The sequence below is a fragment of the Drosophila rhopaloa genome, unplaced genomic scaffold (genome assembly GCF_018152115.1).
Source record: "Drosophila rhopaloa isolate 14029-0021.01 unplaced genomic scaffold, ASM1815211v1 contig_159, whole genome shotgun sequence".
Classification (NCBI taxonomy): Eukaryota; Metazoa; Arthropoda; class Insecta; order Diptera; family Drosophilidae; genus Drosophila; species Drosophila rhopaloa.
Window position 1 is genome coordinate 841,903 of NW_025335038.1, and position 25,189 is coordinate 867,091.

The 25,189-nt window shown below is 45.2% G+C and overlaps 3 protein-coding genes across 4 annotated transcripts; 1 reads left to right on the forward strand and 2 right to left on the reverse strand.

Annotated features, from left to right (window-relative positions):
• Nucleotides 1-397: 397 nt before the first annotated feature.
• On the reverse strand, nucleotides 398-7,916 carry LOC108053553 (oocyte zinc finger protein XlCOF22). Of its 2 annotated transcripts, XR_006417461.1 has the most exons (5): nucleotides 7,668-7,916; nucleotides 2,847-3,265; nucleotides 2,298-2,778; nucleotides 1,470-1,972; nucleotides 398-1,414 (listed from the first exon to the last, which is right to left on the reverse strand). XR_006417461.1 is itself a non-coding variant. In XM_017136246.2 (4 exons), the coding sequence occupies exons 2-4, from the start codon at nucleotides 3,239-3,241 to the stop codon at nucleotides 1,550-1,552; spliced, it is 1,299 nt and encodes a 432-aa protein (XP_016991735.2). In that variant the 5' UTR covers nucleotides 3,242-3,265; nucleotides 7,668-7,916; the 3' UTR covers nucleotides 398-1,549. The 2 variants fall into 2 exon arrangements, 1 of the variants encoding a protein (XP_016991735.2); XM_017136246.2 differs by having other exon boundaries at nucleotides 398-1,972.
• Nucleotides 7,917-12,691: 4,775 nt separating this feature from the next.
• LOC108052798 (mediator of RNA polymerase II transcription subunit 14) lies at nucleotides 12,692-18,691 on the forward strand. The gene is given in 10 exon segments (XM_017135295.2): nucleotides 12,692-12,948; nucleotides 13,021-13,115; nucleotides 13,182-13,747; nucleotides 13,824-14,315; nucleotides 14,385-14,752; nucleotides 14,812-15,046; nucleotides 15,107-15,739; nucleotides 15,797-16,101; nucleotides 16,172-16,636; nucleotides 16,638-18,691. Coding segments are annotated over 10 exon segments (4,689 nt in total). The 5' UTR covers nucleotides 12,692-12,858; the 3' UTR covers nucleotides 18,078-18,691.
• LOC108052808 (SEC14-like protein 2) lies at nucleotides 18,543-23,963 on the reverse strand. The gene is made up of 6 exons (XM_017135307.2): nucleotides 23,346-23,963; nucleotides 20,294-20,363; nucleotides 20,182-20,225; nucleotides 19,993-20,110; nucleotides 19,137-19,931; nucleotides 18,543-19,075 (listed from the first exon to the last, which is right to left on the reverse strand). Exons 1-6 carry the CDS (start codon nucleotides 23,397-23,399, stop codon nucleotides 18,933-18,935), a joined length of 1,224 nt encoding a protein of 407 aa, XP_016990796.1. The 5' UTR covers nucleotides 23,400-23,963; the 3' UTR covers nucleotides 18,543-18,932.
• Between the last annotated feature and the right edge of the window lie 1,226 nt (nucleotides 23,964-25,189).

The following is a 25,189-nucleotide window of genomic DNA, read 5'->3' on the forward strand; positions in this document are numbered from 1 at the left end:
ACCCCGATTCGTTATATCAATTGGTAGACTGGATAAGCTGAGCAATGTATTATTACTATATTTCCTTATTTTATTATTTAAATATTAAATAATAAAATATTTAATAATTTATATATTTAAATATCATCTAATATCGGTGTAATTAAGCTTGGTGACCCCGATTCGTTATATCAATTGGCAGAGTGGTTAAGCTGAGCAATGTATTATTACTATATTTCCTTATTTTATTATTTAAATATTAATAAAATATAGATGATAAGCGGATCTTATTATCTAATATCAATGTGGCTAGTTCAACAATCAAAAAAAAAAAAAAAAAAAAAAAACAGGTACTGATATGCATTTATTTAGTTTTTAAGATGCACCATGTTCCAAAGAAAACACATATACATTTTTATTTCTCGGGGATCAGTGGATCTCTCTTTTAATTCGAATTAAAGTGCAAGTCTATAATACAATTTAGAGCTACGTGTACGAGTACATATATATGTGTATATATAACTTTTGGTGTATATGGTAAGTAAGAGTATATAAAGGTAGTATGCATCTAAAAGTAAGTATCTTTGGTGCGATTAGCTGTAGGTCGAGTCGGAGTTGATCGAGTCGATTGGGGGCTGAGTATGCGAAATGCAGTGGGGGTCTGTCTCTCGATAACTAACTAGATGGTAAGTGTACAATAAATGGGCGATCTCTCCGAATCGTAAGATAAAAATATACAGATTTCTGTGCGATGTGGTAGGGGCTAATTAGTGTTACAGTTATGTCAATTATTGCACCACATGCGGCCGTAAAGTGCTTAAAATAACGTCACGCACACAAGTGCCACAAGGAGGTTGGGGATCGGGGAACCCCCGTCTCCGTTCGCCAAATGTGTGCGCTGAATTTACAGATAAAGACTAGAAATTCTCTCGTTTGGAGCGACTTCCGTGCCGGAAGCAGGAAGTCGATCGATGCCTTAATGCGAAGTGGTTAATGGGTTAGTAAGTGGTTATCTTTGGATATGCCTAGTTCATTGTAAAATCATAATGCTAGATGAGTATGTGTAAAGTTTTGTAGTTTGTAGCTTTGCTGCGGTGTTCGATCGGATCTGGGATGCTATATCTCTCGCTCTTCGATCGATGGTCGTATGTGCTATAAAAAAATACTGGTTACATTGGTTTTTTGTCGCTGTTCTTGGCAAGTCTCTAAGAAGTCTCTTGTTACATCTAAGTGAAGATCAAGCGATCCGTCGGGGATCGGTCCAACCGTGTCTCTCTAAACATCTACTGTGTATAACCTCGGAGTCACCTCCTCTCGAGAACGTCCTCCTCGCTCTGGAATCATCTACTCTCTAATGGTACTTTAGCTCTTTTGCATTTTTATCACATATTCGTTGACTACAGTAAGAAAGTGGCCTGGTTTCGGGTGGGCTTTGCTTGGATTTGGTAAAGTGGGTAATTGGATAATTGGATAATTGGGTAATTGGGTACTTGGGTATTTGGGCATTGAAGGAGGTCTCCTGCTCTCGTTCTCTCCGGTGTCTTTTGCGTGGTGTCCCCTTGTGGACGTCCTATGCCACCATGGCATAGTTCCCAGTCAGCTCGAAGGGACTCGTCTTGGCCGAGTGCGTGAAGTTGTTCTTGGGCGAGAAGTCCACGGGCTGTTCCTGCGTGGTGCTGCACATCCCTCCTGATCCCTGGGTGGGCGTGGCCTGCCCCGGAAAGTGGTAGGGCAGGGCCAAGGGCAATCCCAGCGGCACCGGCAGGTGGGGATTGGGGTGCAGCTCCTGGTAGAGACCGGGTATCCTGTGGGGCAGCGCCGTGGGCTGGATCACATTGATCCGCTTGAACTTCTCGTACTCCTCCTGGCCATAGGCAGTCACCTCCGGACCACCTGGATAGCCATGGAAGGCCAATGCAGCCTGCCGGCGCTCCTTCTCCTTCTGCAGCAGTTTATTGGCCAACGTGGACTTGGCAGAGTCAGGAGCAGCACACTGGAAAAAAGTGGAGAAATGTAAGGCTTAATTTCAGTTTTTTGCAGGGATTTTATTAATTCCAGAATGCCCTTCAAATTAATGGTGTATATTACTTTAACTCAGAATTAAATAGTTGGTCATGCCCACAAAATAGTATGTTATTCATGGAAATGTAAAATAATAAGCAATGTTATTTCAAGAGGATTTTAAGTAATAAAGCTTTAGCTATTAATTCCTATTGTACTATACAATTTAAGTTCTCTTAAGCTGAAGAATTCCCTTTTTCCGTTTTCATAAACTTTCTGAATGATTTGTAAGTAGCAGGTATTATATTATAGCTTACCACTGTGACAGGTGATCCAGGACCCAATCCCGAACTGGAGCTGCCTCCCATCTCCGACTGCTGTCGCTTGGGCGAAGTGGGCGGTCGGTTAGTGGAGAGGGAACCCGATCCCGATCCCGAGACCCCAGTGCGGTTCTTCATGCAGGAGGACTCCTCGTGCTTGTAGAGGTAGGACTTGAGGGCGAAGGCCTTGCCGCAGCGGGCGCAGGTGTGCGGCTTGGTGTTGGAGTGGGTCTGGATGTGGGCGCGCAGGTTGCTCTTGTCGGCGAAGGCCTTCTCGCAGACGCCGCACTTGAAGGGCTTCTCGCCGGTGTGGGTGCGGATGTGGCCCTGGAGGAGCCACGGCCTGGAGAAGCACTTGCCGCAGTGCTGACACTGGCATCCCTGGTTGTGGGTGCGCACGTGCATCGAGTAGGCCGGCATGGAAACGTACACCTTCTCGCAGTAGGGACAGTGGCGCGCCTTCTTGTCCATGATTGACCTGGTGGGACGAAGGGATCTTGATTACTTTGGAATCCTCCAAACACACAAGGTGAAAAGCAAACCCACCTGTGGGTTTGTCTATGGCGTGCCAGGTTGGAGGAGGTGGAATACTTCTTGCCGCACTCCGGGCAGATGTGCTCATCCTCCAGCAGCGAACTAGCGCTGAGGATCTCGCCCTGCTCCGGCTCCGGATGCAGGTGCTCCGCGGCATGGTCCTCCGCGGAGTGCAGGCTGGACGTGGAGCTGGCACTGCTGCCGGTGCAGGAATGCGAGTCGGAGATGGGGCGCCACCGCATTTTCCTGCGGTCGAACACCTTGTGGCTGTAGTAGTTGGAGTCGTCGTCCGAGGAGGCGAGCAGGTTGGCGGTGATCATGGGACCCGCCGCCAGAGTGACCTCCGCCAGCTTGGTGAGGTTGTACAGCTCCTCGGGAATGGGCGTCGCCTGCTGGTCCTTCGTCATCGTGGTGCGGAGATGGTGAATCGCCTGCAAGACATGGGGAATTTCTGTGATGAGAACAGCATGACTAGCACAGACTAGCTAAATATTGTTATGGCAACCTGCTAAATGCGCACTAGGTGCGTCATTAACCAGCTAAAATAGACCCCAACATCGTCAAAGTTTAATATAAACCTATAGATAAGTGGGAAATTCAAAGTATTCCCTGCTACAATTTATTTAAGATCCTAAAAGTTTTAAAGAGTGTTTAAGGCTATATTATGAATGACAATTTTAAATATCGATATTGCCAAACAATTTATTAAAGATTTCTAAAATATCTCTAATCATTTACCCATCTAAAGTGTTTGAATAAATGTTTAGGTGCTAATAAACTATATTATTGTCTATACGCTTAGTTTAGCTTTTTCCATCCCAAACCATTGTAATCAATTTAAACTCAATTCTTCAATAAAAATTTGAAATTCAGTTTCTACATCAGCATTGACCCCATAATGGTGTGAAAGACTCATATCGAATGGAATCCTCGTTAATTATAAGCTTTTAACTCAACATTTTCAAATTAGTGGCTCATTATGTCTATAAAAAAGGCACGAAAATACACCAATAATCGAATTTTCGGATGGATCGCACATCCCCGGTGCAATCGCCGCCATCTATCATCCCACCTATCATAGATCTTTCCCTCCTTGTGCTTACGCCATAATTCTTGTTTGTTTATTTGAAAATGCATCAATTTATAATTAAGGACAGAGTCGAGAGGCCACACTCGGAGTCCGAGATGTGAGCCAAAGTCGTCTGCATCATCATCATTGCCGAATGCGAATTATCGCACGGGTTGAGGGTGAGCAGAGCCCACGGGGCGTATGATTAACGTCATTGCATACTACATACTACATACTACACACTGCATATTGCATTTTGATTCTGATTCTGGCACTTGTTGGCTGCTCTGTTCTGTGGTTCGGTGGTGCTGATGCTTTGGTGGTGCTGATGTTTTGGTGGTGCTGATGTTTCGGTGGTGCTGATCTTTGGTGGTGCCTCTTTGCGTGGTCAAATAAATTTATGTCGGAATGAGTGCGCTTAATTTGTTCATGTTGTCTTGGCATTGATTAATCTCGCACGTAATTGGCTCACCCGAAAGTCAGGTGGGTTTCCGTCTGGTATATGGGTGATTTCCCTAATTAATAGAGTTTACTGTACTTGTGGCACACGGAGAAAAAACATCTTTAAGATTTCTCAACAATTAAGGGTTCATATGGTCAAAAACTAAGTTATTTGAGTGATTGGTTTATTCTTTACATTGGTTTTAGATTACATTATCTAACTCCACTTGAAGTGAACAATTTTCTTATGGTAATAAGCAGACTTTTTAATTATTCGGGGGGTTTACATTCAAAATCATTCTAGAAATCCAACTTGATCCTATTTAAGTACCATAAACTCTTACATGATTCAACTCTGCAAAAATATGTCATATGGGTTTTAGAAACTCAATCTAAAATATGCTATAAAAAAATACAAAATACCTATTCATTTTCCCCTAGTTGAGTACATAATGCCTCATATTAAGTAGTATTCAGTAATTCTGAACCAAGTGGGGGGTCTGAAGTATGTCTATCCATCTCTAAGTATCCATCAAATTTTATATATTGCTCGGCGCACTTGATCGTGTGTTTATCATGGGAAAGTTCTCTCCTTTATTTTGATGCCCCCAAAAAATTGTCTAAATAATCGAACTCATTGAGGAATCTGGGGAGGAAATCCCCTGCGAAGATCAGTGGATCTCCACTCTTGAGGAGGTCATGTGCAATAATTCGGCGGCTGTTTTGGTTTTGATTTTGATTTTGGTTTTTGGTTTTGCTCTTGCTTTCGTTTTTGTTTGTTTCTCTAGCACTCTCTGTATTTCGCCTGAGGCCGCGTGATTTTGTTGTTTCTGGGGTGGAAATCCCCCCGAAATGCCCCATAGATAGATAAACATCTGCCATCCGCCCCCGCCAGCGAAATCTGCAACCTGTTGCGTCTGCTTAGCTGCCAATTCTCATCTGCTCCTCGGGGAGCAGTACATCAAAATGTTCTTGCGGCAATTAAGCGGAATTCTGGCTGCCAAGGTGGTCGAAGGTGCTCGAAAGTGGTTTTCCATGAAGGCATTATATCAGCCCCTCTCTCCCCCCTTTCCCACCCTTCGAGTGGGTGTGAGCAGAAAGCCGCCAGACATCCATAATTTGTGTCTTGGCAATTTGCGGCCCATTTATTTATATGTATGCCCCACCACCTGAGGCCCTGTTCCCAGGTGGTTGCCGCCTTGCCGTATACATTTAAATATAGCACTCAAATGTATGCCATTTTCCACCTAATCACGTCATTTCAATACCCGATTTCCATCGAACGCGAAATACCCAAAGTCTCCGAGGAACAATATGCGCCTGAGAATTCGCCGGGGGAAAACAGCTGACAAGTGAGTAGTACACAGTTTCCATATCCCCCCTGCTCGTATATATAGTATGTATCCCCCCCAAAAGAAATGTCTGTGCCATATTTCCGATGTCAGAATCGCTTGGGACATACGAAATGTCGCATGTTTCTGTGACAGGTCGTTAATTAATTATTCCGCGGCCCCGTGCGATTGCTGATCGGTAATCGCAGATGACAGCACAGGAAGAAGGTGGGCAGGGATCGTCGATATATGCCTCGAAGTCTAATGAAAAACACTGATGGCCTTAGCCTCCCTTAAGAAGTTCTTACACAGCAAACAAATCAATAGAGAAAATCAAAAAAAAAAAAAAATTAAGAAATTTGGTAACTAAAACATTTATATTCCTAATGACTCATTTCAAAACTTTTACTTCAACTTTAATTGTCTTACATTTTGAGATAGAAAATCAAATTAAGATATTTCATTTATATTCCTAATGACTCATTTCCCACCTTTATGCTTCAAAATCTTTTGATTGTCTGATATATTTTGAGATCCATTTATTCCAAATATTTTGTCATTGACTGATTTACTAATTTTAAATCATGAGAAATGTAAAAGAAATTTAAAATCGATTGTGAAATTAAAATAAGACATTTGGGTGTTTAAAAACATCTTATAAGGTTCTTGCCACAGTGTATTTAAGCTGATAAGACTCCCCCCAAACTGGATGACTCATTTCAGTGCCCCCAACTGAATCTTGGGCATTCCATGTGCACCACCGAACAATGGACCATGGACCGCTCACCCGGTATTTAACTTTTCGCCGCAGATCTGCGCAAATGCTTTCCGCCTTTCGCTCTCCAATCTCCGGCCGTTCGAGATCCGTATTCAGAGTTCAAAGTCCGGTTAATGTGCAGAGAAAAACGGAGGAAAAGAGGAATTCCGATGGCCAGCAGAGGTGGCTTCGGTGGCCTTAACATGCGTCTTGCTGTCGCCACCGGGCGTCTATAAATACCTGATCCCGAGGACCGGAGGCAGTGATCCCTTGCATAGTTTACATTTTAGTTCAAACTTGAAAACGCTAATGCACAATAAACAACTGTCCGTAGCGCCAGCCTCAACCTCTGGCTGTTGCCTCCCAGTTTTCCAGTTTTCCAGTGCCTCAGAGTCAATGCCACATAGCACATACCACATATAGCTCATACTACACATATATGTACCACCCCCACTGCGCTTCGATTGAAATGTTTGGATTTGGGAAGCCGTTTTGTTTACCCCAGAACGCAGGCCCTCATCAATCGCTGCCTCAACTGCAGTTCCCGATGGCTTGTTTACAGACCCCGGCCGTATAAACATTTGGACGGGAAAGGACACAAAGGAGCCTGCTCCTCACCTGTAAATCACGGCAGGTAATTAGCCGCCGAGCCGCAAGATTGATCTCATACGTACGTATATCTGCTGTTTTATGCCCCCAAATTGGCCTGAGGATCTACGCAGTTTGCCCCACACAAACAAAACGCATTTAACACCGCAAGACAATGGCTACACCCATGTCCATATATATATATATAGTCGTACGGGAAGATACTATACATTCCCGGCCACTATTTCCCGTTCTCAGAAGCTCGGAAGCTCATTGCCAATGCAAACATTGCTCACGTAAATGTCAAAATATCAAAAGAAATAATAATATTAATTTAACAAGTGCGGTTCGTTCGGCTAAAAGGTGTGGTGAGGGGAGGGGGGGTTGGAGGTCTGAAATGGGGATCGGAAAACGCCGCTCATTCGCAGTCACGCGAATCTTTTGGCCCAATTTGCCAAGCAGATTTTCGATATTGTCTCGCTTCCTGGGCAAATAGTTATGCATGCCTCAAGGTGTGTCTTCTCTTTGTTCTATTGTGTAATCGGAAAGGTGGGAAAGTGGAAAGTGAAGAGGGAAAAGGGGTCAGCACCAAGTCCTTTCACTTTCACTTTCCCCCACCTTTCGCTCACTTTTTTTTGCCAACTCACCCCACGCAGCTCGAATAGTTTTGGGTGCTATCTCGTATATAGACAGACGGATGATTCAGTTGCCGATGGGGAATCAATATATATTGTATATATCACACACACAGAACGGGTTCCACGAATTTCATCACCCGCCAAGAGCTCGCATGTGATTTCCGGGGGATCGATAGTGATCCTCGCCAATTGTCAAACCGATTTGTTAGTCGCACGGACGGATTTCGCATCCGTAAAATGCGGGTGCACGCAGCGAGATCCCAGGAAGAACTGAGCGTTCTTCGGCGGACCACTTACAGTTTTTACATCTTGCGGCCGCCGCTGCCGGCCGATTCTTCTGCCGCCGGCGGCGTCCACCTCTCTGCTGCCGTATTCTACACTGAGAGAAATACACTATACGGGTTGTGAAAAGTGCAAAATTCTGGTTATTTTCCATACATGAATTGGAGGAAACAAATGTTAGTCACTAAATTTGGAGTGCAAAAAGTTATAATTATTTCATTTCATTTAAAACAGACTAATAGTGTTTTAGAACGAAATGAAATAGATTCGATGGGTTCATGGACTTTCTTAAAAAACTAGGGTTCCGAATTAAAGGTAAAACCGTTAGCTATCGATCTTAAATTATTTGATATAGGATTTGTATTTATGTTTTCTAATATATTGTTTAACACTTATACATATTCCCATACCCATTTACCCATTTTTGGGTAAAACTGTTTCGGATTATTCGGATCTATATTTTCAACTATTGCTTATTGAAATTTGCTATTGGTAACCATCGTTTTTCCCCGTGTAGCTCCGCATCCACGTCGAGGAGGTGACGAAGCTGACACGGAGCGAACCGCCGGAGGAAATGGAGGAGGCGGAGGAGGAGGACCTGGTCGTGGACGTGGACGACAGCCAGCAGCTGTTGGGCGCTCTTCCCGAGGATCGTATCGTACGATATGTAGCGGACCATATATCGTATCGGAATCGAATCGAACATAACTCCGAGAACGAGCCACGACGCCGGCTGAGGCAGCGACGCCGACTGCGGCAGCGACGGAACAAGTGTGTGCGGTTTAAAAATAAACCGAAAATAATGTTTTCATTATGCTGCCGCTCTCCGAGCTCTCTCCCCCACTCTTTTTCGCCTGCGCCGCCTGCATTTTCCGAAAGGGAAAACTCTGCTCGAGGTGGCGGTGCTCCTGCTGGCAGGACCACTGCGCAGAATTCCCCTTGCGATCCGCAGTCAGTGTCAAAAACCTCACGCACTCGGTGCAAAACAGAAGGGGTTAACGTAATAGGAACCATTATTAGTACAAAATAATTTATTATTTTTTGACTGGCACAGAGATTTAAATATCTTTAAATATTGAGTTCAGCCTCAATACTACAAAATCCTATTGTTAAAATTCTTGACGGTCTTTTTCCTTTGAATATTATTACTTATTTTTAAGAATCATGCATAATTTGTCATTTATAAATATTAGATTTATAGAAAAATTACGTTTGTCACAAGAATTATTTATAAACAGTAGTACAAAATTATAAAAAAGGCCTTTATATATTTATAAAAAAATAAATAATAACTTGCGTTATTTTAATAACTATTTTTTGGTGAATTCCAGTAATGCTATTTTCGTGACCGCAACTGTGGGAATTTGCCCCATGTGTCAGTGTGTTTTTTCGCCTGCCCCATGCTGATTTGCCCAGAAAGAGAGATGAGGGGGGGATGGGATTCTCTCGCTTCGTGGTTGGGCAGTTTCTTCTGTAGCCGGCTCCCCCGCCCTCCCCTTCCCCATCTCTCCCAGATTCTTCCCCTGCTGATTCTTCCCCTTTTGGAAGAGTGACGCAGTCGTATGCAATTTGGCATTTTCCTCGCTTGCGTACTTGTTGCGGCCACCCAAAATAGACTCGCTCACCTGTACCACCCCATCTGCTCCCAGAATTTTCCACTCTCTCGCTCTCTCTCTCTGTTTTCGGTTAAATTCTCCACCTCCTTTGGCCTTTGAAAGCCCCAAAACGGATTTCTCACAGGTGTTGTCGCTGTCGTCGCCTCTCCCACTTTTCATTTTCGACTTTTCAGGCGTAATGAACTTAGTGTCGCCCCTTTTGGGTGCTTTTCAGAATGTATTGGGTGCTAACGTATTTTCTATGCATATATATTCTATATGATTTATGTCTGCTGGTTCTGGTTCGAATTGGTTTCTGATGTTTCACAAAAGATCTTTACTTTTTTACCCCTTCACCAACTAATCTGTTTAGTGGCTCCCCGATTTCCACATCGCTGTCCCCGTCTTTATTTCCCGATTTTCGCACTTCCTCCGGCATTTTCACACTCTACAACTTGCAGCCCACGCACCGAAGACAAAGAAAATTTTTTGGGGGGTGGAGGCTGGAAAAGTGTTGCCGGGCTTTGTCTGGCGCCAACATGGAAATGCAATTTGAGTGGTAAGGTCAGGATGGGCCATAGCCATGCATCACGATCACCGCGGAGCTTTGGACCCGGGAAAGGCCTTCTGCCGAGTGTGACATGTGCTAAAGACATCTCGTGTCGCCTTTAATCACGGCAATTAATAAGAGAAGAAAGGAGCAAAAGAGTGGCTGGCACAAAGGAAGTGTCCCCAGCAGAAAGCCCAGCAAATCGCAGTGGATCAGCCCGGATTACTCTGTTTTGTAGTGTGTAGTTTCTGATGTAGCATGCCCCATGCGAGCGATTCTGGAAACCGGCGAAGACGTCGTCGCGACTGGCGGCCATAAATCTATTTTCGTCCTGGTTCCAGTCGAGGTCGTAGTCGTAGTCGTAGTCCCCCTTCCCCTCCCCCGGTACTCCTCCAGATCCCAGACCCTCGGCGATCGGTAGTCTTTGCTCACTTGCTGCGCAATTGCGTGGTCCGATCTCCCGTACGACAGCTCCTTTCCCAACTCCACACTGAAAATAATAAATAATAATTTGAAAAATATTCACATTTTGTTTTAAAAAATTTGATTGGAATTATAACTTTTTTTTTAACATATTTAATTTAGCGATGTCACAACAATATCTCCCATTTAAATTCGCTCAAAATTTGTATGTTATATGATTGATGGAAAGGCATTTCTGTGACTCACCCAAATGTAGAGAACAGGTTGTCTACCAATTAAATTTATAATTATTTGAATGTTTATATTTTGGTTTTTAAGAAATATGTAGAAATGTTTTGAAACTTGTACTATTACTTGTCCAAAAAATGATGCATATATCAACAATAAACCAATTCAATTTAATTTTCAACTGATAATGATCCCCTAATTGCAGGCCCCCCATTTCCCTCAGTGCATGACAGTTTATTAAGTGCCCCTGGATCTTTATTTTTAACTGCTCCCGTCAAGATCGGGTGGTTCGGTGCTCCTTCTCTGCGTAGGTAAAATGCGAGGGGTAATCCGGGATACTGCAGTATGTGGCCACCACCTCGTCCGAGTGGAATCTGCAAGTGAATCGAACTCACATCCGCAAATTCCAGACAGCCGGAGGGTGTCCAATTATTTACGCAGATAAATAAGCGGAATCCGCCTTAATGCGAAATTCAACAATCAACCAGAAAGAAAGAAAGCGGGAAAACGAAAACAATTTTCTCCGTCTTTTGTTTGGGAAATGAATTCGAAATGGTGTGGTTAAGTAAATTATCCCCTAATCGCAGTGATGGATCGGAATCAGATATATTATATGGAGATACAAACTCGAGTGGCCATAATTTATGTGGATAAGAGCGACTTCAGCACCCAATTCAGCCCTGGTCGCATCCTGTTTACAGGAATTCCTCGGGAAACTCAAGGGTTCCGTCGGATTGATATGGATTTGGATGTGGATGTGGATATGGGTGGATTGGGGGCATCCATACCCCGACTTTGGGAAGGGGAATGCCAAGCGGCCGGATATGTGAGTAATTCCTGGCCCTGGAACTTTTGGATCGTGCCGTTCCGTGGCGAGATCATAAAGTTCTATTTATACCAATTAGGGGAGAAGTTCAAACTCCGAGAACTTTCCAAGTGCAAGTGGAGCGATTCCGTAGGTGGCTGCCACTTTGCAAGGCCCATAGGAATACTTTGGGGAGGGGGGTGGAGCGGTTGGCATGTGCCGCCACTTGAATCAGTGGCTGTTTATCGAGGATTGGGGGAGGCATCGGGGATGGGAGGCCCACGACCACGACCACGAGTGCCGAGTGCCATGTGCAATGGCAGCCAAACATCAACCGTGTCAAAATTCAAAGAAACAAAAGCGGAAATGTTTTTGTTTTCCTTATTTTTAACAGCCGCCACATGAGGAAAACTAAAACAGCCGAGTGGTAATGGAAAGCTGATTTGGTCAATGAACTTTCCCCGTCTATAATTGGCCCGGCCAGCGGAATTGAGTTATTAACCTGGAGCAAAAGGATGCCCAAACTATTCGAATCTTGAGAGCACACCGTTGCTACAATTGCTTTTACCTCATTTAACTTTTACCTCATTTAATACGTACAAAAAATGGAAAAAATTATGTTTAATGTAGAGTTAAGAAATTTAAAACCGCTTTAAAATCTAAAGCCAAAGGGTAATTTTCTATTATTCCACCTTTTTAGATTGGGTAAGACTTTACTTTATATTTAAATCTTCTGTGATTTCCCAATGCAAAACAATATTTAAACTGAAATCAAATAAATACGACCAAAATACTGATTACAAAATAGATTTTGATTTAAGAGCAATTATTTTTTATGAAAGAAAAACTCGATAATGTGCCTTTTGACCGATAGTAATTTATTAAAGAACTACAATGTTCAGTTTTAATTATTTCAATTATTTAAAGTGAACATTGCTTTCTGAAATCTTTAAAACCAATTTAATTCGAAAAGATTGTTAAGCAAATACAAATTAAGCACATACATACAAATATTTTTCCATGATCGTAACTATAAAAAAGATCGTAAAATAGCAAAGAAACCAACCTTTGGTGTTTGGTATATATTTTGTATCTTAGTATATTTATGTGGTATTTTCAAGATATCCCCAATCTGTCCACACTGGTGGCAAACACAAGCAGAGTTGGTGAAAATTGTTGCTGATTTTTGCGAAAAAACGCAGGAAAAACGCCAGAAAGAAGGAATAAACTGCACCGGAATATGTACCACTAGAGTGGGCAATCGGGAATCACTAAAGCACTAAGCAACGCGGAGCGCACGAGGAGCAGCTAGCAAACATGGCACCCACACCCTTGCCCCTCCCCCTGCCCCTCGAGCAAATGCCCGGCGTCGGCGGCGGCGGAGGCGGCTACTTGCCCGCTGGCCAGGTGAGCACCCATCCCAAATACGTGTCCCATGGTAATACTATAAACCCACTCTTCCCTCTTCCTAAATTCCAGGAGGGCGGCCCGCGCATCAACACGATGTCCATGTCGGTGCTAATCGACTTCATCATCCAGCGCACCTATCATGAACTCACTGTTCTGGCTGAGCTGTAAGTAAAACCCCTTCAATGTTTTAAATAGTTTGGACATAATATTTTATTTTCTGTGCATTGCAGGTTACCCCGCAAAACGGACATGGAGCGCAAGGTGGAGATCTACGACTATGCGGCCCGCACCCGCCACTTGTTTACCCGCCTTAATGCGCTGGTCAAGTGGGGCAACTCGGTTTCCAAGGTGGATAAATCCTCGCAGATCATGAGCTTCCTGGACAAGCAAAACATGCTTTTTGTGGAGACCGCCGACATGCTGGCCCGCATGTCTCGCGAAACTTTGGTTCGAGCCAGATTGCCCAACTTCCACATACCCGCCGCCGTAGAAGTCTTGACCACAGGCACCTACAATCGACTGCCCACTTGCATTAGGGAGCGGATTGTGCCCGCCGATGCAATTACGCCGGCGGAGAAAAGACAGACGCTGCTCCGTTTGAACCAGGTCATTCAGCATCGCCTGGTCACTGGGAAACTGCTGCCGCAGATGAGAGAATTCCGCATTCGAAACGGACGAGTCACCTTCGAGGTGAAAAATGAGTTCAGTGTGGCCCTGACCGTAATGGGGGATAACCCCACGGTTCCCTGGCGACTGCTGGACATCGATGTGCTCGTGGAGGACAAGGAGACTGGAGGTGAGTAGTAGTTTGCCTCTAAAAATCAAGGAACCTTTCACATATTCGAATTCACTAACTATTATTCCTTCTTTAGATGGCAAATCTCTGGTGCATCCTCTGCAGGTGAACTACATTCATCAGCTCATCCAGGCACGTCTGGTGGAGAATCCCAATGCACTGAGCGAAGTATACAACTGTCTGCACTACTTTTGTCAATCGCTCCAGCTGGAGGTTCTGTACACGCAGACACTTCGTTTGAACTACGAACGACTAGACGATAACAACATCACGGTGGAGGAGTATGTACCCGGCGTTAAGTTGACGGTGTCCTACTGGCGGGACCTAAAATCGGAGCTGGGCTACCGCCTCACCGTTCAGTCGGATCCCAGCGAAATCGGGCGTCCACTGGCAGTGGTCCATGTGCCCTCGCTGGGCGCCAAGGAGTCCGCAGAGGTGGCGGATCGGGCCGTACGCTCCGAGCATCTTTCAATGGAGCGTCTTATTGTCCATACCGTGTACATTCGTTCCGTGTCCAGGTTGAGCGACCTGAAGCTGGAGTTCCAAGCCTTTTTGAAGGATGTTGACTGTGAGTGTAAAGTTAAAGCGATCGAATTCAGCAGAAGTATCAGCTAATCCCTGTAATCTTCTTTCGCAGTCAACCTACAGGGAACTCCAGCCATTTTGACTGTGCCCGTGCTTTCGCCTTGCTTGAGGGCCGAGCAGATCCACATAACCATCGACACACACACGGGCATGTTCCGCTGCCATGTGCCCAAGCATCTGGACTGTCCGATCACGGAGGAGATGCAGGACTGCCTCAACGGGGACCGCAGCAAACTGCCTGCGTTGCTATCGGAGCTGCGCTTCTGGATCACCCATCGCAGGTGCGACAAGACCCTGCAGCATCTTCCGGCGACGGCCACCGAGACACTTCCCTTCCTGTCCCAACCGGAGCAGGAGCTTTTGCAGCCGGGCAGGCACAAGATTTACGTAAAGCTGCACAGGCATCCCAATATTGTGCTGGTAAATATGAAACCGGCTTCAGCAAATATGGAAGTACTATAATTACAATACCTTTTCAGGTGGTTCAACTCAAAGAGAAGACAACCATGCCCAACGAAATGGAGTACACCTTCCACCTGGGCTTCGTGGCCTTCCAAAAGGACGAGCTGGATGTGATAGACGACTCCGCCAAGCAGCTTGTATCGGTGGTGGCCCAGCCGCACTCGGACATTCCAAAGTGTTACACCAAGCTGATGCGCCTTATCGAGTTTGACACATTCGTAGCCACACATGGACCTGGAACAGAAGTTGATGGTGAGTATTTGGGCATTGGAAAATCATAGTAAACCATAGTAACCTATAACTGCTTTCCAGCGGAGGTTTCCCCGCACAAACGCAAGTCGAATGGGGATCTGCTGGCGCCTCCTGCCAAACAACAAAAGACCATATTTCCCGCCTACTTCATTCCGGAGTTGGCCCATGTGGTGGCTATGTGCGATGAAAAGATCCCGTTCATGAATCTCGCACAGACGCTGTCCAAGCACAATATCCCCCACAGCGGGCTGCAGGTGGAAGCGAATGCCACATCGCTAGTGCTCAAGATTCTGGCCTTGCCACAGCCTGGAAAGACAAACTTTACCAACCAACAACAGCAACAGGGAGCAGCTGGTGGAGCCGCCGAAAACAAGCCAAGTGGCGCCTCCGGCCTTCCAAAAATCGAGCCCCATGTCTGGGAGGACCTGATGCGCCGGGTTCTGTCCATTTCGGTGCGATCGCAAACCAATAAGAACAGTCAGGTGCGAATCTGGGTGGTGGAGTTCGTCTTCTACAGCACTCCGCTGCAGAGCAGCCACCAGAAGGAGCAGGGCAGTCGGCGAACCGTCTACCTTACCTACGAACAGGCCAACCACGACTTCTCCAAAACGGTCGAGGATTTGCTCAACGATTGGTCGAAAATCGTGTACCTCTACACGCTGGTTCACGATTTTGCCGAGCAGCTCCGAAACAGTGAGTTATTGATTGCATTGATTGTATTCTTCAAAATTTAAATACATTCATTTCCAGAACGCCTTTCCCTTTGCGACATGCTGGTGGTCAAGTCGTACAGCTACATGAACTTGCTGCTAGGTTACGGGCCCAAAAAGGAGGTGAGTTGCAATATCTACTGGTCGGTGCAATCGCACGGCTTCCGACTGACCTTTGTGGGCGGAATGTCGGCCCTCAACGCGCACTCAATGATGCGGGACCAGTTGGCGCAGCACTTGAACCAGCAGCACAGTCTCACCCAGATCGCCCAGATCCTGCACGAGACCTACAACCCAATGAGCTCCATTGCCAAGCTCCCGGTGCTGCCCTTCCTGGGAATTCCGGTGAGTGTAGTCAGCTCTACTGACTCATCAGCCTTTCGAACTCATCCAATTAAATGGCTTAATATTTCAGCGCCCCCAGGTGCCCGTGCTATCGTTCTGCATGCTGGCCCAATCCCCTTGCCTGATGAGGTTGACCTACCAGGCCGTCTACTGCCTGGAACTGCGCTTCCGGGCCAACAGGCTCGTCTCCATCAGAGATGGAGCGAGCAGTCGTTTCGAGCGCAACGTGGTGGAGGAATTCACGCCCATCCAGGGCCTCAAAGCCTTCCTCTCCAAGTACGTTGACGAGTCGGCGGCCTACAGAGGTCGCGCTGCCCACGAGGACGACAACCCGCTGTCGCCCATGGGAATGGAGGATAACTTCGGCGGTCCGAGCAGTGTGGCCGGAGTGAGTGCAGGCGGATCTTCGCCATTTCTGGGCACCGGGATGCGAGGACCGCAGTCGCCGAGGGACAGTGGCCTACGTTTTCCAGCCCCTCACACGCCGCCCTCCAGCTCGAATCCCCACACTCCTGCCAGTCCGCATCCGAGCGCGGGGCGCAGGTGGTGGCAGTGGGGCCCAGGGTCACGGCAACTTTAACCTGACATCCCCGCCAGCGCCGCATATGCCGCATCCGTCGCCGAGCGGGTTGATGCCTTCGTCTCCGCTGAATCCACAGCCCAGTCCACATATGGTCCACAGTCCAGGACCCAACACCCTCTACATGCAGAGCCACCAGGACTCCCCCTTCACGGCCATGTCGCCGGCGAATAACAATTGGCCCGGATCCCCCAGCATGCCGCGCCCATCTCCACGACCAGGACAGAGTCCCGAGCACAAGAGCACGGGAGGCGGGCCGGGAGGTGCCGGTGGAGCGGACAGGGGAGGCGCACGGGGCACTCTCAACCGCCCCTGGGCTGGAGCAGTGCCCACCCTGCTCACCCACGAGGCGCTGGAGACTCTGTGCCGGGCCAGTCCGCATCCCAATAAGGATATCAACGTGCCGGACATGAGCCCGCTGGAGCGCTTCCTGGGCTGCGTTTACATGAGGAGACAACTCCACCGGAATATCCAAAGCGAAGAAACACTGACGGCCCTCAACAGCACGGAACCAGGAGTGGTGCTCTTCAAGGTGGACGGACTGCAGTGCCAGGTGGTGCTGAACCAGATGCACATGCAGACACTGCACCTCAAGATCTCGCAACTGCCCATGCCCGACAAGCCGTTCCAACTCAGCCAGGACGATCTGATGGTGATAGAGCAGTACTTCGACACCAGGGTGGCAGCTCCACCCTACAGACCCAACTCCCTGCACAGCATCTGCCGGCTCCTGAATCTGCCCGCCCAGGTGCTCAAGGATTTCGTGCAGATCATGCGGCTGGAACTGAAGCCGGAGCTGGGTGGCGACCAGCTCAAGTGGACGGTGCAGATGTGCATGCGCATGCCGCCCTCGGCGGTGCCCATTGTGCCCAGTGGCAATGCCTGCGTGGTTCTGGGGCGCATGAAGATCCTGTTCTTCCTGCAAATCACGCGCATTCCCTACGGCGCCGGCATGGGCGTGGGCAAGGACTGGAAGGACAGCCCCTCGCTGGTGCTGCCCATCGTGTACGACATCCAGACGAACGTCACCCAGCTGGCCGAACGCACCGGGCAGGTCACCTCGCCCACCATGACCGCCGCCAGCACGCTCCTCCGCCGCTTCGCCGAGTTCAACGCGCAGCAGAGAGAGCAGTGCACCCTCTTCCCGGCCATCACGGATCTGCTGACGAACCTCCAGCTGGCCACCGAGATGCCCCAGCCACCGCCCAACCAGTCCATTGGCCCGCCAGTGGGTGTGGGAGTGGGCGTAGGAGTGGGCGTGGGAGTCGGAGTCGGGTCCAGCCCGAACCCGATGATGCCGATGCAGCAGCTCCAGCCCCAGCAGGTGGGACCTCAGGGGCCCGTGGGTCCTGGCGGCTACCCGCAGATGGGCCCCAATCCCGGTGGTCCGCAGTGATGAAGGCGCAAGCGCCGCGCCTCCTCGCAGCAGCCGTGAGCTGAAAGCCTGTGAGCTGGCAACCGGAACGGCGATCAGATATTTGTTAAGCTGTTTATTGGATAAGAAAGCACAAAACACATACTCTACTCTGGGGTGAGTCGTTTTGGGAATCGTAGCAAAAGAAAGTAATCCCTGCTAAGTTTTGAAACTAATCACAGGTTACTTTCCTCTATAATTTTTCTATAAACACCCCGAAATCGACCCACTCTACAATACTTTATTTAGTTAGTACTACTATATATCTGGGCATTGCCAATGTCAAATAGCTTATAAGCTTCCATCGCACCAAGAAAAGTTGGCTCTCGGTGTCTATAGCTTCCATTTGTCACCAATGTCGAGATGTTCCTGTGGACCAAGGACCAAACACACTATGCACTCGTCTGTAAGCAGTCATCTGATCCCAGATAAAAAGAAGGAATGCGATTTCATGTAAAGATCAGGTGCTTTATACATTTTATTGTGCTGCTGTCCCTGAATAAATGGGTATGAAAACAGATAACACATCCAAGAACATAAATTGTTAACTAAACACGACGGCTAGGTATGTAATAAAAAGACTAACTTTAAATGTAGGTGTGAGTCATACTTTTGTGTTCCTTTGCTAATTTGTTTCTATCACATGGTTCGATTGCAGATTCGCCAGAGGCGCTGCCATGCGGACTCCGGAGGAGCAGGTGGCAGCGGAGATCTGGCAAATGCGTTGTGACTTTATTGCACCGAGGTTAGTTTGTGTTGTCGTCTATCTAAATAATCTATCTACTCCCATTGGTTTTTGGCTTGGTGGTTGCTTGTCGAGCTGGGATTCGATCCCGTTCACTGCTGGCTCGCAATCTGAGTTTTGTCCATTTCGCTGGTCAGCTCGGAGATGCCCTCCTCCTCCTCGGACACCAGGTCCACCCAATAGCGGAGTTTCTTGCTGCGTAGGTAGCTGGCGGAGTTGTCGAAGACCACCGTGTCTGTGGAGGATTAAAGGATACGGTTAAGGAGAGATACTAGGGGAAACCTGCAAATACCCACAGGTGGTGTTGGGTCGTGTGGAGATGTAGCCGATCTCGTCCATCTCGTTGGAGTACACTGTTCCCAGCGGCACCTCGCTGCGCTTCTCGCCCGTCTTCTCGTCCACGCTGTAGATGCCGAATTTGATGTCGTAGTCAAAGGTGCGGAACTCCCAGGAGAGGATCTTCTGCTCCTCCAGGTTGACCTTGAAGTGCAGCTTCAGCTTGTCGCCCTTGGGCACCTGGGCCTCCACGAAGTCCCTGTCGCTCTGCTGGCTGCTCTGGTCGATGTACAGCTCCTCCGGCAGCTTTCCGCCCCAGATCATCAGTGCCTTGCACTGGGGATCCCCGTTCCGGTCCACCATCTCACCGCCCCAGGCCTTGGGGAACGCCTTGCGGTTCACGTGGGAGAAGAGCTGCTGCTGCCAGCGATCCACTCCGGACTTGTAGATCACGATCTTGCTGGTGGTGTTCTCGTCCAGGAACTTCTTCACAATGTTAAAGGCCACCGAGAAGAGTTTGGGCGCGTTGATAATGTAGCACATCTTGAGCAGCTCCGGGAAGTTGGCCTCGTACTGCTTAACCGTGGAGATCACACATTCCGCCGCCGGTCGCCAAGCGTACTGCTTCAGGTTCACATCCTGCATGTCGAAAAACACTACCAGCTGCCGGGCCCGCCATCCGTGTTTCTGGCTCTGATCGTAGGCGATCTTCATGAACCGCTCGAGCAGCAGGACCAGGTACTTCTGGAACTCAAACCGCGTGACGCAGTGCATCATGCCCCACATGTCGAAGTTGGCAAAGGGACAAACCAGCACTGAAAACGGGAAATGGCTGGTTATTTTTGGCCAATTATAATATATAGAATTGTGACCCACCTGGTGATCCTTCGTTGTCGTAGCCCATGAGGCCGTAGGGCAGATATTCCTGCAGTGCCTTCGGAGGATCCCACTTCTCAATGTTGTCCACGTTCCACATCGCGCGGGTCTTCAAGCTCTGCGAGGTATTAATAGAGTTGTAGGTCAACTGTTATGTTACCCATTTATTTTAATCGTTTCTTTACTTACAGCTCTCAGCATTTTCTCCGCCGCATCCAGATTCCATTTTCGAGCTGGTTTTGGAAACCGTAAATAAAACGTTGATCTATAATCCAGAAATACTTTTGCGTGGATAACTCACCTCTAAGCCAGCGCACTAGGAAATAGTCATCGTGGGTTCCCACCAGAGCATCGTTCATTTTTTGGCGAAACTGTAAGTACATTAAATATATTGAATATATATGATTCATAAATAAATGTTGCATCCGCCTGCTCTTGTAAGCATTTACCATAAAATATAATGAAGTATATATATTCTTATTCACTTATCTGTTCGTCCGTTGTCTTTAAAATGTCACAAATAAACTTTCACAATCATCTTCTTTCATACAAACGCATAACGAGTTTTAAAATTACTAAACTATTATTATTTGATAAATTTATGGCTTATGACTAATAAGTGGAGAGACTACTAATATATTTTGTACTTAGCTGCAACGGTTTAATCATTTTAAGCTGACCTCCTTTTTGTCCACTTACAATATTTTGGGTTGCTTTTAACTTAAACCAAACACATCAGATTTATTTAAACTATTATTTTTTTAAGAAAATGTATAACTAGTTGAATTAGATCATAAATTACTTATATTAATAGGCCGCTGGCCTTATTGCATTGATCTCTAACTCGTATAGATGTCGCAATCAGGTTTTAGCTTGAAAAACGGTCTTTCTAATCAGATTTATAAACCAATTTGTTTCGATGATTTATTTACTGAAGGCCGAACAGGGGTACGGTTTATAACAGCATGTTTGCGGAGTTTAGCGAGTAATTTTCCTATCTCCAAACGATAACGTTTATTGAGTGTGATAGACTACATATTGGCCTTTGTTGTCTTAATTGCTGTTAATTTGTATTGGCCTTGTCCGACTGCCAAATTCGGATGTTGTTAACGAAAGTTGATTCGAACAGCAGCTGATAGCTAAATTTTCTTTCTTCACTTGCATTTGTTTTATCTGCCATTTAACGCCTTTGTTTGAGGGGTTTTATTAACATATTTACTAAGCAAGCATCACGTACTCATATTTGCATTCGATCAAGTGCATAGTTAACACCATTTTAATCATTTAATTGACTCGCGTCTAGGCTGTTTGCCAACTCCTGAGTCACTCGGCTCTGGCCAAAACCACTTGGAATTCGAATTCAATAACGAGGCCGGCCGTCTCCGTTGGCTCTTTTATTTGGTTTTTCAGTTTTCAGTTTTCGCTCTTTGGCTGCAAACTTGGCCGAAGACCGAGCTTTATTATTGGCCCCCAGGCATTGGCTAATAGCCGACTATGGGTGTCATTAGCGCCGAGTTCTGTTGGCTTTGGCTGTGTACTTCCTCGTTTCGTAGGCCATTTAACTGGGTTTTTGGCTTCTACTTTGTTATTTTATTTCTGGCCTGACTTTGACTGCGTTTTCGAAGGCAGACAAAAAGGTAAATACCTATTAAGCCATTCGAAATTGAGTCTATATTTGGCGTGGTCACTTAATATTTTCGAGTGCAACTCGAATACTGTTTACCTTAGCATTTAACGCTGGTAAATGTTGCATTCATTTTGCATTTCGCCCAAAGACCACTAAACTCTACGGAGTTTCTCTTTGCTTACTCGGAATATTTGGCATTTCCAAGACACCTGGGACAAAACCTGTTGCTCTGATGATTTATGCAAATACTGCAAGATTTCTACAGTAGATTTCTACAGGTCTAAGGTCCGATCTCTGGGTGATTTCGTTCTGGATCAACGCTCTCCACTTAACGACTCATTCGCATTTATCATTAGCCAGTTCATGTTTATTTATATTGGTAATCGCAGTCATTGTGCCATGAAATGGCAGTCGCACTTAGCATCTCCCGGGCAATTAAAATAGGGCGAGGGTCCGGTCTTAATCCGCCCATTATAAGCAATGACTTAGTCGTAGTTAATAATGAATTTTCCCCATTTGCCTAATTTATTTATATTTTATCTTTATGCATGTTATTATTCAACTGGCTGACTTGTATGCCACTAGTCGACTTCAGCTGTGTTTCCGATTTCGCAAGCTGTTTTCAGTGTGCCAACCAAGAACACATGAGAAGTCAACAATGCGCAATTGCAGATACAGACATCAGTGGCGAAGTTAGAAGGGGTTGCCATAAACGATAAAATAACTAGCTACTTAAAGTAAACCCTTTTAAATTATTCCATCGGACGCCCCTGACAAGAGAACATGGTGAGTTGCAGCTGCTCTTGCCGCAGTATTTAAACAGTGGAAAAAGTCCAGTAAAATTGGCTAATATTGGAAGAGGAAGTCAAGCGAGGAGTTTTCCATTTCCAAAAACATCAATGCTTCGCTGATCGCATGATGACTATTCTGTTTTAGAATATTTCATAAATCTAGGCTGCCCAATTATTGGCAACATCTCGATTGCGATTAAACTAGTTTAATATAAATGTGTTCTGTTAAGGTATGAATTTTATAAAGGGGAACATATTTAAATATTTAGAGTGAATACTAAAACTGTTATCTTAATATTGATTATGTTATAGAAAATGTTTTTGAAATCATTGGCAGCAGGCCAACATACATATTATTTTTTGTAAATTAATAAAGAATCAATGGGTCATCTTTTCTGACTGGTCAATAGCTAAACCAAATTACCATTTCTGTTTCTTTAACTGGTCTGTAGCTTTATCTGTTTTAATTAACCATTCATTAAAATAGCATGTAAAGGCAATTCTTTTCTCTTACTATCTGTTGAACAAATTAGTTTTTAATTTATTCCCAAGACTTCTTGTTTTCTTTTGGGGAAGACATACTTAAATAGCCTGGAGAAATGCAATTTATTTTCTAAATTTCTCCCTTGTCAAAACCATTTTATAAGGCAACTAATTCAAAAAAAAGTAATTAATTCTGTGAATTTCTGGCAGAAAAAAACTATTTTACGATGTTGGCATTCCCAAGAAAGCAACTAATGTATTCTCCTAATTTCTCCCTGGATAAAACTCTATTATAGAAAAGCGATTCCATGGGGTGCAGCATAATGGCTCATTATGGAGCTTTATCTGCAACATCGAAATTCCCAAGCAAATACCTTCTTATCGTCCCCTAAAAAAACAGAAACAGAGAATTCCCTGGAGAATTCTCTTCCACCCCATTTTCCGGTTCTCACCTGCTCCAACATCGCACGTTGTTCTTCGCTGATTTCGGGTATTTGGCCAGACATGTTGATGCTTTTTGTTGGTTTGTTTGTATTTTTTCAATGCCGTATCTTATTTATTTGGCTTTATTGACTGAGCGGCGGCTAAACTTTGCCAATTTTGTAAGCTAAGCACAGAAACACATAAATTTGGAGAGATGCGGCCAAAACGGATTTCTTTTCTGCTCACACGCAAAACTTCAAAGCTTTTGCTTTGGTTATTTGGTTTTTGGCAGCTGCGGCTCAGAAGAAGAGATAACAATAAAAACTTTCTACTATTATTTAGCCGTTACGTTAGCGCTTTTGGCCGCGCACATTATTTCCAGCGCAATTATTCTGCGTTTTATTATTTATTCGTTTCGTTTCGTTTCGTTGTCGACGGACAGGCTAATTACAATAATGCAAACTTGAGAAATAGCTCAAACTTGGCCCAAGGCGAGTGTCGCACGCAAACGGGTAAATAAAATAAATTGAAATGTATCTGTATCCACAGCCGCGTTCGAGTTTAGAATGTTTTGGTTTGTTGTTAGTGATAAAGCTCCGAAGTGTACTACTAAATACTCCACGCGACGTTCGTTCTGTTCCGTGGGTGGTGAGCGACTGACGCCAATTCCAATGGGGCTGCGCCACTTAAAAGTGGATGAACAGCCGCATTAAGAGAGCGGTACTAGCAAATAAAAGAGAACGAAAGAGAAACTGCTCTTAAGGTGCAGAGAACGGAAGAAATCCGCTGCAGTGGAAATACCTGCTACTTACTACTTTATTTTAATATAATTTATTATTTATTATTTTTTGCAAACCATTTTAAGAATCATTGCAATGTACTGCCTTGATAGGTTATGCTTGTATTCCTATAAACCTATGTTAACCTATACCATATAGACACCTATTTATAAACCACTATAATCTAAAATCCAATCTATCCTTTGTTTTTCGCACCTCTGGCTTTACCTCCTGTTATTTAGCACCACTTGAAACTTATCAAGTGGGTTTATGATATGGCAGCTAATCCTAATATAGGTATTTTTCAATCAACTGAAGAACTTTTGAACAGATAACGATATTTTTGCACGTCAAATATAAACATGTTTGCCGTGATAAGATAAGAGAGCTAAGTACCATGGCCCCACATTATAAGTAGTTAATTATTTTGTAAATTGGTTAACAAACACTATAAAATGCCTATTTTATATACTGTCAAGCTAACATTAAAATTTGTTTATACACAATAAGTTGTTTAATTTGATTTAAAAATTGTAATGTTTACTATTAAACTGAGATAATTAATGTTGATCCATTTTAATGTGAACTATTTCCAATTTTTGCGTTTATCTGCGAAAAGGTGACCCAAAACATAAATTCTAGAGCCCAAAGCTTGACTCATAGAATACCGATTTTAAAGATGCATGTCTCTAAAAATTTGAATTTGTATTTAGTAATAATCTTTAAACTTCTTTTGTAAGTAAATCAAGATTATTATTTAGATTGCCTTTCATGAAATGATTGAAAGAAAAGGGCTTTTAATTAACAAACTAATAGTTATCAACTATTAAAAAACCATTAACAAAAACCAAATTAAAATACTAAACCAGCAAAGAGAGGGTCACCCTACCAATAAAAGTCTATCGAGTGAATGAAAATCGCGCCAATGCTATCGAGTGTATCAGGTCTTTGGCGGGTTGGCCAGATGTTTTTTCCACTTGTCGCTAATTTAGTAAACAAAAGTAAATGCTTCTCAATTTGTTTTACCAAGTGCTCTCCAAACCACACAGTAAAATCTTTACTATGGCCTAAAAGCGTTAAATTAGGGATTTTTA